Below are 15,243 nucleotides of genomic sequence, written 5' to 3'. Positions count from 1 at the left end.
GGACTCGGTAGCAGCACACCTTTGTCCGCCCTCCGCGAGATGGCGTTCCAAGCCTGTGCTCCCGTCTAAGGCCTGCAGAGCGACTTCGCCTATGTTGGCGCGCCTATTCCGCCGCCCGGCCAAGCGCATCTGCTCTGCACTCAATGGCCGTTTTACAGATCCTACAAGCAGACCTTCTTCGGAGTGGGATGAGAAAGGCAGGCACCCAGAGGCTGTTACTGATCTACGGCGCGACAGACCTGCGCCCTTGCGCTACCAAAGCTGCAGCCCAAGCTCTAGGGAAGTGCATGGCCTCGCTGACTGTGACCGAGAGACACTTATGGCTAACACTAGCCGACATGGGAGAAGCAGAGCGCTCCACGTTCCTCAACGCACCGCTCTCTCCAACCGGTCTCTTCGGCTCCGCGGTGAGTGGCATTGTTGACCGCTTCTCAGAAGTCCAGAAAGCCACCCAAGCCATGAACCTCTTCCTGCCGGCGTCGCTAAGCTCCTCTGCAGGCCGCTCACGTGATCAGCCTCCTGCACGAGCCTCTTCACAGCGCCCAGTTCAACAATCTCCAGACTTCTCAGCGTCGACAGGGCGGCCGCCCTCGTCAGCGCTCAGACAGCCGCCGCAGACCGCCTCCCCGCGGGCCTCGATCTAAGGTAGCGCTGAAACCCGAGCAGCGAAGTCTTCCTAACTGTGTTGAACATACGACGGCTCAGTCCGCCGCGGCGGACCACTGTCAAAACTTTACCCCTGTCAGTCCCCTTCTCTCAGGCTACTACAGTGGTGAATTTAGCAGCCAACAAGCCGGTGACACTGCCCGCTTGCCTGCACTCAAACGCCGTTTTCACGGCGACCCAAATAAATCTTGTAAAGAGCAAACATGTCTTATGTGTAGAAAAAGTGCCCACAACCCAGTGTTCAGCCCCTACACACAAGCATAACACATCCCGTGCCCCTATCAGAGCACGCTCTCATAAAGCTGTTCACGAACCGCTCGAGCGTCAGAGTCAATGAAGGCGCCCACAAATGCGTCGCGCGCCCATTCTCTGCCCGCTCTGTCACACGACCAGCCCTATGTGTAGAAAATGTGCCCACAATCCAGTGTTCACTTCTGCACACAAGCACTGCATGTCTCGTGTCCCCACCAGAGCACGCTCACATAAAGCGATTCACGAACCGCTCGAGCGCTAGAATCAATAAATGCGCCCACAAATGCGTGCGTGCGCCATTCTCTGCCGGCTCTGTTACACGACCAGCAACCATTCCTCTGTGTGTAAGTCCCGTGCCCATGACTATGCTTGCGCATCACGTAACAGATGTGACTCTTTCCCCATTCATTCCAATCGGAAGTCACTCACAAAACAGCCTGTTCATGCTGTCTGCGAGCAATCATGCATGAACACACTAAGCAGCTCACACATTTTGTTCAGCTCTGTGTCGCGACAATCAGAGCGAATTGGCCATTCACCCTCTAGCGTTACGCTTCAAAGCGTGGGAAGCTATTCCAGGGATATCCAAGTGGGTGTTAAGCACAATACAACAGGGCTATTTGCTACAGTTCGATCGCCGCCCCTCAGCTTCAGAGCTGGCTCGAAACCACTGTGAACACGGAAGCAGCGTGCATGCTTCGTTCAGAAATAACAAGCCTTCTGTGCAAAAGGGCCATAGAAAAAGTGCCACCCTCTCTGAGCGAGTCGGGGCTTTACAGCCGTTATTTTCTTGTTCCCAAGAAAGACGGCGGCCTCAGACCCATATTAGATCTCAGGGTTTTGAACAAGGTGCTTGCAAAAGACCGTTCAAAATGCTTACAATCAGGAAACTCCTCGCGCATGATGCGCCAGGGGACTGGTTTATTTCTCTCGATCTGAAAGATGCATACTTTCAGATTCAGATAAATCCCGTCACAGGCCATTCTTGAGATTACGCCGGCGGCCAGGTTTATCAATACACCGTCCTTCCGTTCGGCCTGTCCTTAGCACCCGTACTTTCACGAAGTGCATGGATGCGGCGCTCGCACCCCTGCGGAGTCAGGGTTTGCGAATTCTGAACTATTTGGACGACTGGCTGATTATGGCTCAGTCACATATGGAGCTTCTGTCTCACAGAGCAGTTCTCCTCAGCCATCTGAACAGTTTGGGTCTTGCAGTCAATTGGACCAAGAGCTCACTACAGCCCAGTCAGACCATTTCCTTCCTGGGAATAGAACTAGACTCCGTGGCAATGATGGCTCGCTTATCTACACAGCGCGCGCGCCGTGTTCAGCGACTAGCCGCATCTTTTCAGATGAACAGCCTCACGCCTCTGAAGAAATTCCAGAGACTGCTAGGTTACATGGCCTCAGCCGCAGCAGTACTTCAGCTGGGTTTACTGCACATCGCCCGCTTCAGCATTGGCTAAACACCCGGCGTCTCGCCGGGCTTGGGCCACAGGCCGCCAGCCCATCAAGGTGACTCAGACCTGCATATCAGCTCTGCAGCCCTGGACAGTGGCGAATGGTATCAGCGGGGAGTGACAATGGGAGCTGTATCTCGCCGAAAAGTCATCTCGACAGGCGGCGTCCAACACGGGTTGGAGCGCGGTCTGCGAGGGCTCTCCGGTTTTCGGCCTATGGTCAGTTCAGGAAAAGCTCCTTCACATAAATTGTCTGGAAATGATAGCGGTCGAGTGCGGCTCGTCGCTTTCTCCCGGTCATTCAGGGTCACCACGTCCTGGTCCGTTCGGACAACAGATCTGTGGTATCCTACCTAAACCGTCAGGGCGGTGTCAGATCCAGGAACCTCTTCCATCTGACAAAGCGCATACTGAGTTGGTCCCAGTGCCACCTGCGCTCGCTGAGGGCGACGCGCGTGCCAGGCCACCTGAGCGACGGCCCGGACAGACTGTCCAGAGACAATATTCCCCAGGGGAATGGTCCCTGCACGCTCAAACAGTCCAGGCGTTATGGCACCTATTCGGCAGAGCAGAGATAGACCTCTTTGCGTCCAAAGAGAACTCTCACTGCCCAGTATTTTTCTCAGCGAGGGCAGCTGGCCCAGGACTGGCCCAGGCGCCCGCTTTACGCCTTCCCTCCCGTCTCGCTATTGCCACAGGTAATGCAGAGGATCAGGAAGCAGCGTCACTCGGTGCTCCTCATAGCCCGCGTTGGGAGAATCAGACATGGTTCCGGAGCTTACGCAGCTGTCACTGACAGCGCCGTGGCCCATCCCAGTGAGAGCAGATCTCCTCTCTCAAGCTCGCGGCACAATCTGGCATCCCCACCCAGAGCGCTGGGCTGCATGCGTGGGTGATCAGCGACTACCCGTCGCTCTGCCAGAAGGAGTAATAAACACCATCATACACGCTAGAGCCCCTTCCACGAGAAGACTCTATGCGTCAAAATGGTCTGTGTTCTCAAAATGGTGCACCGACAGAGACCTGGACCCACGGACATGTGGGGTGTTGTCGCTGCTCAGTATTTCTACAAGAGCTGCTGGATGAGGGCAGATCCCCATCCACGCTCAAAGTGTATGTGGCGGCCGTTGCGCGTTCGCTGAACCCTGCACGGCCAGTCATGGAGGTAAAAGCGAGCTGGTCATCCGCTTCCTCAGGGAGCTAGAAGGATGAACCCCGCGCCCCCATCGGTTCCTATCTGGGATCTTTCTATAGTTCTCGAAACTATGAAAGCCCCCTTTCGAACCACTTCAATCCGTGGATTTGAAATACCTTTCACTCAAAACCGTTTTCTGACTGCCCTGTCATCAGTCAAGCGTGTGGGAGACCTTCACGCGCTGTCTGTCAGCGCTGCGTGTCTTGAGTTTGGACCAAGTGACTCCAAGGTCATTTTAAAGCCTAGACACGGCTATGTTCCCAAGGTGATCGGTACTCCTTTCAGAGCACAGGTCATTTCCCTATCGGCGCTGCCAGCACCGGATAGCGACGCGACGCCAATCTCCTTTGCCCGGTCAGAGCACTGAGATTGTATACTGCACGCTCCGCTGCTTTCAGACGCTCGAGCAGCTTTTCGTTTCGTTCGAGGGCGCACCAAAGGTCTCGCCGCCTCGAAACAGACACTATCTAGATGGATAGTGGACGCTATTGCTGCTGCATACGCGTCAAAAGACCTGCCATGCCCGTTGGGCATTAGGGCTCACTCCACTAGAGGCATGGCATCCTCGTGGGCATGGTCCAGCGGAATTTCCATTCACGACATATGTGTGGCAGCGGGATGGACTTCCCCTCCACCTTTGTCAGATTTTACAATATGGAAGTGCCCGCTCTGCAGGCAAAACTACTAGCGGTTTAATACGCTACAGCTCCCCTGGTGAGCTGCACTGATGGGACACATTCCACACAGACCGGCACCGCCGCTCTGTCGTTCCGTCCTACTATGTGCTTATGTATTACACAATCAATGACCCGCATTCTTGCCGGCCAAATATTATTTCCCCACTCATAAGGGCTCCCCGGGTCCCCCTTAATTCCCTGGGGCTTATACAGTGGATGCTTGGCGCGACGGCGTTGACAATGGGTTCCGTGAGCGTAAGCTAGCTTACATATCACGAGAGAACCTCTCGTAGAGAACGTATCGGTTACCTAACGTAACCTCGGTTCTCTCTAGATGAGGGAACGAGTATTGCGTAGCCGGCCGTGCTTCAGCGCCCACGGCGACTTTTCAGCTTCAGTCAATGAAAACCAGGGTTCCAGCCTACGAACTACGCTTATATGCACTCTAGTCACGCCCTTTTTGGCGGGCTTTGATGCAGTGAGCCGCGGACGCCTCTCATTGGATGCGAGTTCAGCCCAAGCTCGTCTATAGGCTGCAGCAGTTGCCGCAGAGCAACCTATGAGCTCGCTAGCTAGCCCGCTCAAGGTCTGCAGCTGCCGCACTGCGTTGACAATGGATACAAAAATTAAGGATAATTTTTTGGCTTCAATATCTCAGAAAAGATGAATCTTTCCCGTAGCGTAAGCTAGCTTACGCAATACTCGTTCCCTCATCTAGAGAGAACCGAGGTTACGTTAGGTAACCGATACGTTCTCAGGATACTGAGTTAAGTGGTGTAAATCTGAGGCTTTGTCTCTGACAGCATACTGCCCAGTAACGTTTTTTTAGCTGGGCGCTATTCAGTGGCCCAAACAGGGCGTTAAGTATTTGGGTATTTTATTCCCAGCAAATTTGTCTGATTAGAGTTAATTTTGACCCCTTAACAAAAAGGTTTTCAAGTGATGTGGGCAGGTGGGCTTCATTACATTTATCTATGACTGGGAAGGTTAATGTTATTCAAATGAATTTTATTCCAAAATTCAACTACCTGCTACAATCTCTCCTGTGATATTTCAGTTTTTTATTTTTAATACATTCGCAAAGTAACAAAAAATCTGGTTTTTGCTGTATGTCATTTTGGTGTATGGAGTGGAGATTGCTGTAAATTCTTGTTTTTAAAACATTTTAGCATAAGGCTGCAACATAACAAAATGTGAAAAAATAAAGGTGTTTGAATACTTTATGACTGCACTGAATGAACTAATTAACTCACATTTTAACATTTAATATACATAATTTATTTTAGAAATATGCTAAATACCCCCAAATAAAAAGATATTAATTTGAAAAAAAAAAAAAAAAAGACAAATATACCTAAAATTACCTTAATGAAGTCAGTAACTGTAATCTCATTACAATCATTTGAAATGTAATGTTTTAAACTACCTTTTAAAATTCGATTACAGTAACTAGTAACTTTGTAATCAGATTACAACCAACACTGACCATGACCATTCTTTTTCACATTACAGTAATGAGAATAGGATTATTTTGCATTGCTGTAATGCTCATTTTTTATTTAATTATGAAAAACCATTTTTTTTTTTTATTTGAGGGGATTTGTAGGTTCCTTACCTCACTAAGGACCCCGTAGCTTTCCATGACAGAAAGTCTGGAAGGTCAAAGAAATGTGCGGTTTCTTTCCAACAACTTTCTCGCAGATTCTAATCCCAATTAAAATAAAATGAAAAACAAGGAATGCAAATGAAAGAGGTATACTTACTATCCAGAACATGCACTATTCCTTAAGTCCCAAACATACTTCACGCAAGAACGCAAACGCACCTTGCTACGCAAGCTCGATTCCACGCATCGTTGCATAGTGAAATGTGTCAGCGCTCAATTCATAACCCAATGCAAGTACGTGCTGCATTCTCTGCATTGCCACAAGGGGCACTTGAGCGGATTTTATGTTTTTAATCACCAACTGTCATGGAGCAGTAATTTAAGGAGAGTCTTGTTGAACAAGTTAGATTATACAAACATATTTACAACTCCTTGTCCCCTCTCCATTCAAATAAAACTGAGATTGAAAATGCTTGGCAAGAAATTGCAGCTTCCCTAAATTCTGATAACGACACTGTAAAGAGAAAATGGATACAACTACAGGACAGATTTGTCCAAGCCAGGAAGAAATGGAAAGGCATCCTCAGCGGAGATGACATAACTAGCTATGGATATCCAGTCATATTAGGATGGCTTTTTACTTCATAAAACACCGGACCACAGAGTCAAATCTTTGTGATTCGGTAATGTTGTTTAAATGTGACTGATCATAAGAATGTTTTATTATTGTTATTAAGAGCAAACTTCAATGAATACCCCTAGCATCAAAATTAAGAAAAAAAATAAATAACAATATCGCCCCTTTGAGGTATGAGTAGAGGTCGACCGATTAATCGGCCGATTTTTAGCATTTTTTAAGGCAGGCGCATCTGTGGGCAGCCTAGTGTTGTTGTGGAACACGTGTTCGACGCACGCTGCCCCTAGAGTCATTTTCAAGCAGAGTGAGCAGACCTCATCCAGTGCCTAAGGAAGGAGCTAAGTTCCTTGGAGAAAACGGTAAGGATTAAATTTGTATAACTTCTTTATATTTAATTAAAAACTTTGTATATGTTACTGCCAACTTCAAGAAAAAACGCGACAAACGCGATAGACAGCATGACATTCGGCTACTTTGGATATTGATAGCGTAGTTGAAGTTGCATTATCACAGCAGAAGGGTTGCTATCATGCCACAAGTAAGCAAGAATTTTGCAATTACAGACAGTGAATCTGAGACTTTTATTTGTTCTGTTTGTGTGTCTTATATATGAGAGGGTTGTCACTCAATGCAGAGAAATAAGTAATAAAAAAATACACCAATGCACTATAGGCTATTGAAGGACTGGCTTTGGTAAGCTCAGACGTTATCGGTTCTGCTGTCGGTACTTCAGAAATTAAGAAAATACATTTATTATTGCTATAAAGACAAAGTTATTTTTATCTCGCCAGCCATTTCTATGTATAATAATATGAAACCGATCTCTGTGATGCAATTTAGCTATTCGCAGTCGGAGAGAGAGAGATCTCCCTCACGCGGTGCCACAGCGAGCACAACATGAGCCCTGTTTAATGAGTGATGGCGGAGGACAGAACTAAACATTCAAACATAGCCTGGTTTAGATCTGTGATATTAGTCTGATTTTATTTTAGATTTCGCCTTCCAAAGATTATAAAAAGAATATTTATACATAAGCCGCATTCTGTCTAGCACAACTTCCTTCCCTTCACAGCGGTGCACTGACATTTCCCCCTAAAACTCAAACTTAACATCAGAATCAGCACGATCGGTGATTGTTGTAAAATGCAGTCTAGCTACTGATGCTAAATTGTGGGACGCGTTTAATAATAAAAAGAGCGCAAGAGATACCGTTACCAAGGCGGCGCGCGCTCCGAAACAGACAGCAACGAGACAAGCAAAGTATAGGCTACTTTGGGTTTCATGTGGATCAACTATATACAAAAATATGTCAAAACGTCCGGCTTGGAGATTCACTTAAACACAGTTTATGTCTTAAATGGACGTAGTTATGGAAATAGTTGGGAGAAAATATGCTGCATCAGGAGCCTATTAGACTCAGTCTTAAAGGGGAAGCTGTCTAATAAACATGCTGACGATTGAGCCATTACTGCGAATCAAACAACAAAAGGCAAAGAGAAAATCACTTACAGTTCTTGAATGAATAACTTCTGCACTAATAAGCATTAATCTATCTATCTATGATAAACTATGCAGTGTTATTTTACAATTGATTACTTTATTAGATTTATTTTTACACCACACCTGAACAGTAATGTTAGTAGACCTTCCTGAAATTAAATCACTGTGCCTATATAACGTTTATCTTTGTGTAATATATATATATAAAAAACAAAAAGAACCGTTAAGAATACCGTTAAAGTACCGGATCGATAAGCAGATCGTAACACCTGCTTTGTTTAATATATTTGTTATACATTATTTATACAATATGTTTTTATATTATACATTTTTTATTTAAGTCTACAAGTGCAGATTGGTCAAGTGTTCAATAAATGTATTTGTTGAGAAATGTTGTCAATCTTAAGTAATTATTTGTGTTACATTTTATCTTTCAAATAAGAGGTTAAAAACAAGCACATATAGGCCAAATATCGGACAAAATAATTCGGCAGCAGTAATCGGCCATCGGCCGACCCAGATTTCAAAAGATCGGCATCGGCCTGAAAAAAACCAATATCAGTCGACCTCTAGGTATGAGGTTGGTAATCGCCACAGCAATGAAAGAGCACACGTAAAGTTTATTCAAAGAGACCAAGCATAGGCCATCCGTTGGCCAAGAGCTCGCGTCTGCGTTCACGTACTTGCATGAAGTACTGTAATGTTTCGGCCTTTACAGTGACATATTACACCTCTTTGAGCCACAGTAATTTAGGTGGCTGCATTTCAGGTGACATCACACCACCGACCCCCTGCAGGACTTTATGATTCATGGCTGTGATGCGAGAGGCTTGTTCTGCAGCACGATGGTCCATCCACATCAAAACATTCCTCTCTTTCAAACCTGCAAGAGAATGTTGAATCAAACATGAATGTTCCAGTAATTGCTTGGACACATGTCTTATAAAACTCATCTCACCAGTTTGATTGACAGCCACAGGCTGGAAGTTTCCATCCAGAGCTACTAAAGAACAGGTGGCATCAAATCCAATTCCTCGAACAGCATTTGGATCAATGTCCTGAGTTACTTTCTAAAAAAACATGCATATAATCTGTAAATATAATCAATCAAAGGTGAAGTTCATCATATGGACATGTTAAACTAACATTTAACAACCACAAAGTGCCACAATACATGATGTGTTCATTGTAAACACTGTTTCTATTGTTTTAGCATTTCAAACCTAACAAAAGTCTTTTACTGACAATTTTGGTTTGAAAAGTGTACTTGTGCTATCTTTGTTTCAAATTAAACTTGCTTGCTTGAGTTGAGTGGCAGCATGCAAGGGTCAGACATGTGAATGACAAGCTCTGTGCACTTTGCTAGTTTTTTATTATTTTTGTATCATAAACTGGTGAGATTCGATACAAGGTTACAAGGATCGAGAGACAGATCGCTTATCTGGAGTCATAGGAGAGGGAATTAGCTGTTAATCCGCTAGCAACCCAGATAGACTTGGAATGTTTTTGGAGAAAAACTGGAGGATTTGGGAATCGTAATAGGCGAAACAACGTCCGAATTGTTGGAATTCCTGAGCATGAGGTAGGCCGAGATATCGTGAAATTCCTAGTGGAGTCTGCTCGACATAACAGGCCATAAACTGGAAATCAAGTGAGCTCACAAGTGTCCCGGCTCGCAGATCCACGGAGGAAGACAGAAATTCAGGCCAAATTTCTGAGAACATCCGATAAAGAGCTTGTGTTACGTGAGGCAAGGAGTAAAGGAAGGCTTTCTTGGAAAAACCACAGCATTTTCATGTTCCCAGACTTTGCAAATTCGACAAGAGGGAAACATGATCGATTCAAGGAATGCAAGAAACTCTTACATCAACGGAAGATCGCTTTTGCACTGATGTTTGGGGCAATTTCCAGAGTGGTGTGCGGAGATGGGGAGGGTGGCAGCTATTGAGGATGTGGATGGCAGGTAGAAGGCTGGGGTATGGGGACTTGTTTTTCAGGAAGTGGTTTAGGTATTTGGCGGTTTTGGGGGACACTCGGGAAAGGGATAAGGAGAAAATAGTTTAGTTTAATTATGTATGTTTATTATATATTTTATTTATTTATTTTTGTTTGTTTGTGTGTGTATTATTTTATGTGACCAAGAAGGTGTTCGTTGGGGTTAGGGTGAGGCTGGTGTTTGGGGAGGGATATTACTGAAGGTTAAAAGTTAAATGTTGATTCTGTGTTTATGTGTTGTGTTTTTCTCTGTTGTGATTTTTTTCTTTGAATCAATAAAACATTTTAAATTACAAAAAAACTAAAGTCTGCATCTAGAGATGCAAGGGTGCATCTTATGCAACTCAAGATTACACATAGATTTTATTGGACCCCCTCTAGATTGTATAGGCTTGGTCTTAAAGACACACCCTCCTGCTGGCGATGCCAGTCACAGGATGGAGACACGGCCCATGTTTTTTGGTGGTGTATTGAAATCCAAAATTTCTGGTTGAAGGTTAAGAATTTGTGTGTGACGTGGTGGGCACTCAGGTTTCTTTTTGCTCCAGACTTTGTGTTTTATGTGATAGGGTGGTCATCGATGTGGGGAATACTCTCATAGAGAATTGGGTTCTGACCTGTGTGATGATCGCCAGGCAGATTATTTTGAGGGGTTGGAGGTCAGCTGGTGTGCCCCCATTTCTGGAGTGGTGCACAGATATGGGGAGGGTGGCTGCTTTTGAAGAGGTGAAATTGGGAAGATGGATTAAAATTGTTTGTCTGGAAATGGGGCAATTATTTTGAGTTTTTGGAGGGCTTTCATTGTGGTGCGTGGAGAGAGAATTGTAGTTTTGGTTGAGTATGATTATTATATATATATATACACGTTTTTGTTTGTGTGCTTTTTTCTGTATATCTACTCGCGTTTGTTTGAAGGCAATGTTGAGGAATGGGAGCGGGAAGGGTGGTCGTGGGGTTTAAATGTTGTTTGTGTGTGTATATATATGTTTTTACTTTTCTTTATTATTGTAAGATTTAATAAAAAATATTAATTACAAAAAAATGTTTACTTGCTTTAATATTATGTAATATAATGCACTGTATATGGGTTTTCTTGTATTTGTCTTTAGAACGGAATAACCAACAAACCGACAGTGTATTCATATTTCCTATGGAAACAAATGGGCAAAATTGAGAAAACACTTTAGTTGTTTCTTTTTTTCCTTTAATTTAAGATGTACATTTATGAGCTCAGTGGAGGATTGGAAGCTTGTTTGCAGTTTGTGGCTTAAAGGAAAGATTCACCTAAAAAAAAATAATTCTCTCATCATTTACATTCAACTTTTATTGCTTTCTTTCCTTGTGAAAACACAAACAGATGTTTTTTGAAGGATGTATGACAATGCAAATCAATAGGTCCAAAACTTTCAAGCTCCAAAAAAGACATAAATCCATTTGACTTGAGCATTTTACTACAGGTTTACTACTTTCTGAGGTGATACAATCAGTTTGGGTTAGAAACAAAGCAAAAAATCTGGTCGAACTTCCAGTTGTATTGTGCACACATCAGAACTCCTGTGAGCATGCAAGTGTGTATGCATCAAGTGTGAGGACACATGAATGATCCTCTCTCATGAATAGGAGAGCTGGATTTAAGTAAACTATTTGGTGAATTTTTTTTTGCTTTGTTACTCAGCTTGTTCAGAAGACATGGATTAAACCTCTCGTACGGATTAAATTTTTGCTGCCATTATGTTCTTTTTTGGAGCTTAACAGTTTTTTTTACTTTCATTGTATGGACAAAACCACCTCATACATCCTTCAAAAAATGTTTGTTTGCGTTTCACAGAAGAAATTCATCCAAGTTTAAGAAGTAAATGATGACAGAATTATCATTTTTATGTGAACTATCCTCTTTCTCCTCACCAATCTTAACTCACCTTCACGACACTACAGCATTTGGTCCAAATATCTGTAGATGATTGTTCAAAATGATCAGCACACGGTTCCCATATATGAATAGGCTCCTCTGCCATGTGTTTGACATGACCGTCTCCCGTGACCAGAGCTGCACGTACACTGGCAGTGCCCACGTCCACTCCAACATAATAGCTGCTCATTTCTCTGGATAAAATGTAGAAACAACTTCTCATTAATATACATACAATTATTATATTATGAAGAAAATATACAAGTGAATCTAAAAACACCTATCCAAAACATGTCCTGGCCATATTTCACCCCAAAACATAAAGGAGATAAATAATACATCATACATATCAGCCTCTGAAGTTTAGGGGGGCTTGGGGCAAGAATGCCACCAAAATTCAAAGTGTAGGGATATGTCCTCGTAATGAATTTCTCTGTTTAATATTTTTAACATCTGATTGTTCTTAATATTTTATTAAAGTCCTATATATACACATATTATGAAATACAATAATGGTGGTTTAATTCATAGAGTAAGAGGTAGTAAATTCTCAATCTTGAGAATTTGTATCAATGATTTGATTAAATTGAAGTATTTGAAATACACGGATGATAAAGTTTGTTTTAAATGGTTGTAGTCCTTATGATGTATTAAATGTTATAAACAATTTAAGACCTTTTGATTTACTGTATTACAGTAGGCAATCTAGCAATACTACTGAGAATTACATACGTCTAGTCTAAAGTGAAACGTCCGGACGCATTACAGTAATGAGAATAAGACCATTTTGCGTTACGGTCATGAGAATTTGTAAGGTAAATGGAAATAATATCATAAAGCCCTAAAAAACAATATTTGTTTTCTTTAAGCAAACTACGTATGCTTTGTTTTTAAGTAAATAAGCCGTTTTAGTGGCATATTTCTTGAGACGTTTTTTTTCCCTCTAAGATTCACCCATTCGCAATTTGTTTGTATTTTCCAAAAGTGTCAATTGAACGGTGTACTACATGGATATCAAAATATGAATGCCTCAATGTGTCAGTTGAGAGATATTCATCTCATCTGAAGCGTTACCTCTCCGGCAGAATGAAATCGTGTGTTCCAGTTTCAGTAGTTCAAAGTTTACAGAAAGAGCTTCACCAAGAAAACAACGACAAATTTCATGAACATTGGATTCTCTGTTACGGCGCACGAGCACGACCAAAAAGTACTAACGCGAGAAATGCTAAACAAATAAGAAAACGCGCTCGAGTGAACATTTCACAAAGGGCCAAAAAACGACATAAGGGACTTTCTTCGTTTGAGCAGTATCGTCATTCGATTGATTTAACAGTGAAGTATCTAAAAAAAAAAATTGAAATACAGTTTCCAGATTTGAAGCGCGATTATGTCTAGATCGTATTTGCAGACGTGCAGAACATCACTAGGACTATTCTTAAATGTATCAGTTTAAGCTTGTAAAACAACTCTCACACACTAGACTACTAGAGGATTCTACAAATCGGGTGCAATTTGTGTGCCTCCTGTATGTTTGTGTTTGTTTGTTTTTTAAAGACTAACAACGAAGTAGCTTATGTCAACTTTTGGCTGTGGTATGTTTATCTCTTTTCATTAGGGTTATTGAGTCATGACTAAAATCAATAATGTGCTGTAAGAATCAGAAACGTACGGAAGCTCAAAGAGGTCTTGCGTTATTATTATTTTTCTGTCTCGTTTTCTCGTAATCTCGACATAACAAAAAGTTGTTTTTGCCTTTTTTTTTTTCTCCAAAAACTATAGTTTGAATTGACCTACATGATTTACAAGTCAAAGTTTATTATAAGGTATGAAGGACAATGAGAGATCCTTGGCAGAAAAGTAACATTTATTATATGTAGGCTAATATATAAATGTAAAGTTATGTAAATTTTTACACTTTGGTTATAAAATAGTCACCTGCCCTATACAAGAGTCTTTCACATAGGCTAAATCAAAAATATTAATAAACACCAGGCAGCACATCACAAACACTTAATAAACGCTTTTTCATCAATATAGTAAGACTCACTTTCTTCTGCATTCAACAGGAGTCAAGAAGCCCGTCTTTCTGTGCTTTCCACAATATGCGCGCAAAGTACCTCGAATCTAAATCGCGGCTGGCTTGACCGCAGTCATGCAGACGTCCCGTTCCCTCAAGTTGGCTGGCAATGAAATTGACCAAACGTTCAGAGTCACTGTATTGTCTACGACAAAGTTGTAGACGTGATAGTCTTCTTCTAAGGTGTCTGACACTAATCTGGATGTTGTCAATGACTGAGAGACATACAGCTATTTTAGTTTGAGTATCAAAGTAATGACGTATTCGGTCATCCATTATGTAACAGTGTGTTTAGCTGGCAGTTGCCTCCAGATAGCCTTATTGAAAACAACCTTTGTTATGTCGAGATCAAGAGAAAACTAGAAAAATAATAATAACGCAAGGCCTATTTGAGCTTCCGTAGAAACGTCAGTTTAGAGGCATAAAAAAAATCTTCAGTTACATCCTTTTTGCTCGTTTTTAACTATCTGCATACAAAATCCATGCCAAAAACACAAATGTTTACAAAACAAAGTGTATTTACAATATTATTTTTTTATATAACTGTATTTATTTTCAACCAAATTATAGCTAGAAATGTATAAAATCCTAACTGAAAACACAACATTGGGGACAAGGTAGCCTATATAATTTTTCTGACTAATAATATATACTAGTATATACAAAGAGCAATGGCGCTCTATACCATGTGTGCCTTCTTGAAATTACAAATCGATTTGATAATTTTGAGCACTGCAGTGCATGATGAAATCGGAGGAAAATCGTGTGTTCCAGCAATTTTCCAGCACTTTGTGGCTGGGATGCCAAAGCCTAGCTAGAATTCATCATGCACTGTGCAGTGAACACCTCAGCCCTTCTGTCAGTTAACTAGCAGGCTTTCTTTGGTGGTGAGATGCTGGCGATGGATGTGGTCCTGCTCCAGCACTTTGTGGCTGGGATGCCAAAGCCTGGCTAGAATCCTCTCTATGTTTAGGGCATAGATAGTGTGAGAAGGCATTACTTTGACATGAACCTGAGGAGAAACATCAACACGTCATTTACAAGTTGAAAAAATAACCTTTCTGAGAGAAAAAACACATTATGTATTTTATAACTGCCTTAAATCTGTCAAGATACATTTTGTCATTTTTATTTTATCTTTTTAACAAATCATTAACTGTCAGTTTCTGACTCTGTCTCCATAGATTTTCCACCACAAATAGGGTGTTAAATTTACCCTTAAAGAATTTTAGTGACCCAGGACCTCATTACACCTTGTTTACTTAAT

The 15,243-nt window shown here is 42.5% G+C and overlaps 1 protein-coding gene across 4 annotated transcripts in view; it reads right to left on the bottom strand.

Moving 5' to 3' along the window:
• Nucleotides 1–14,267, bottom strand: part of fggy (FGGY carbohydrate kinase domain containing) — a 62,352-nt gene extending 48,085 nt beyond the window's left edge. Inside the window, exons 1-5 of one of the 4 annotated variants that reach the window (XR_007970688.1) lie at nucleotides 13,947–14,267; nucleotides 11,910–12,093; nucleotides 8,954–9,065; nucleotides 8,727–8,878; nucleotides 5,868–5,956 (exon numbers count right to left, since the gene is read on the bottom strand). Coding sequence is in view for 3 of the 4 variants with exons in the window: in XM_052127896.1 (XP_051983856.1) it covers nucleotides 5,868–5,956; nucleotides 8,727–8,878; nucleotides 8,954–9,065; nucleotides 11,910–12,089 (533 nt within the window). In the remaining variant the exon portion in view is untranslated. Of the gene's footprint in view, nucleotides 1–5,867; nucleotides 5,957–8,726; nucleotides 8,879–8,953; nucleotides 9,066–11,909; nucleotides 12,094–12,973; nucleotides 13,095–13,946 lie in introns of those variants that run through there. The other 3 variants (XM_052127896.1, XM_052127898.1, XM_052127897.1) reach the window with 3 other exon arrangements.
• Between the last annotated feature and the right edge of the window lie 976 nt (nucleotides 14,268–15,243).

The sequence above is a fragment of the Xyrauchen texanus genome, chromosome 6 (genome assembly GCF_025860055.1).
Source record: "Xyrauchen texanus isolate HMW12.3.18 chromosome 6, RBS_HiC_50CHRs, whole genome shotgun sequence".
Taxonomy (NCBI): domain Eukaryota; kingdom Metazoa; phylum Chordata; class Actinopteri; order Cypriniformes; family Catostomidae; genus Xyrauchen; species Xyrauchen texanus.
The sequence above is the reverse complement of the archived record's forward strand: the minus strand, read 5'-3'. Positions and strand labels throughout refer to the sequence as shown.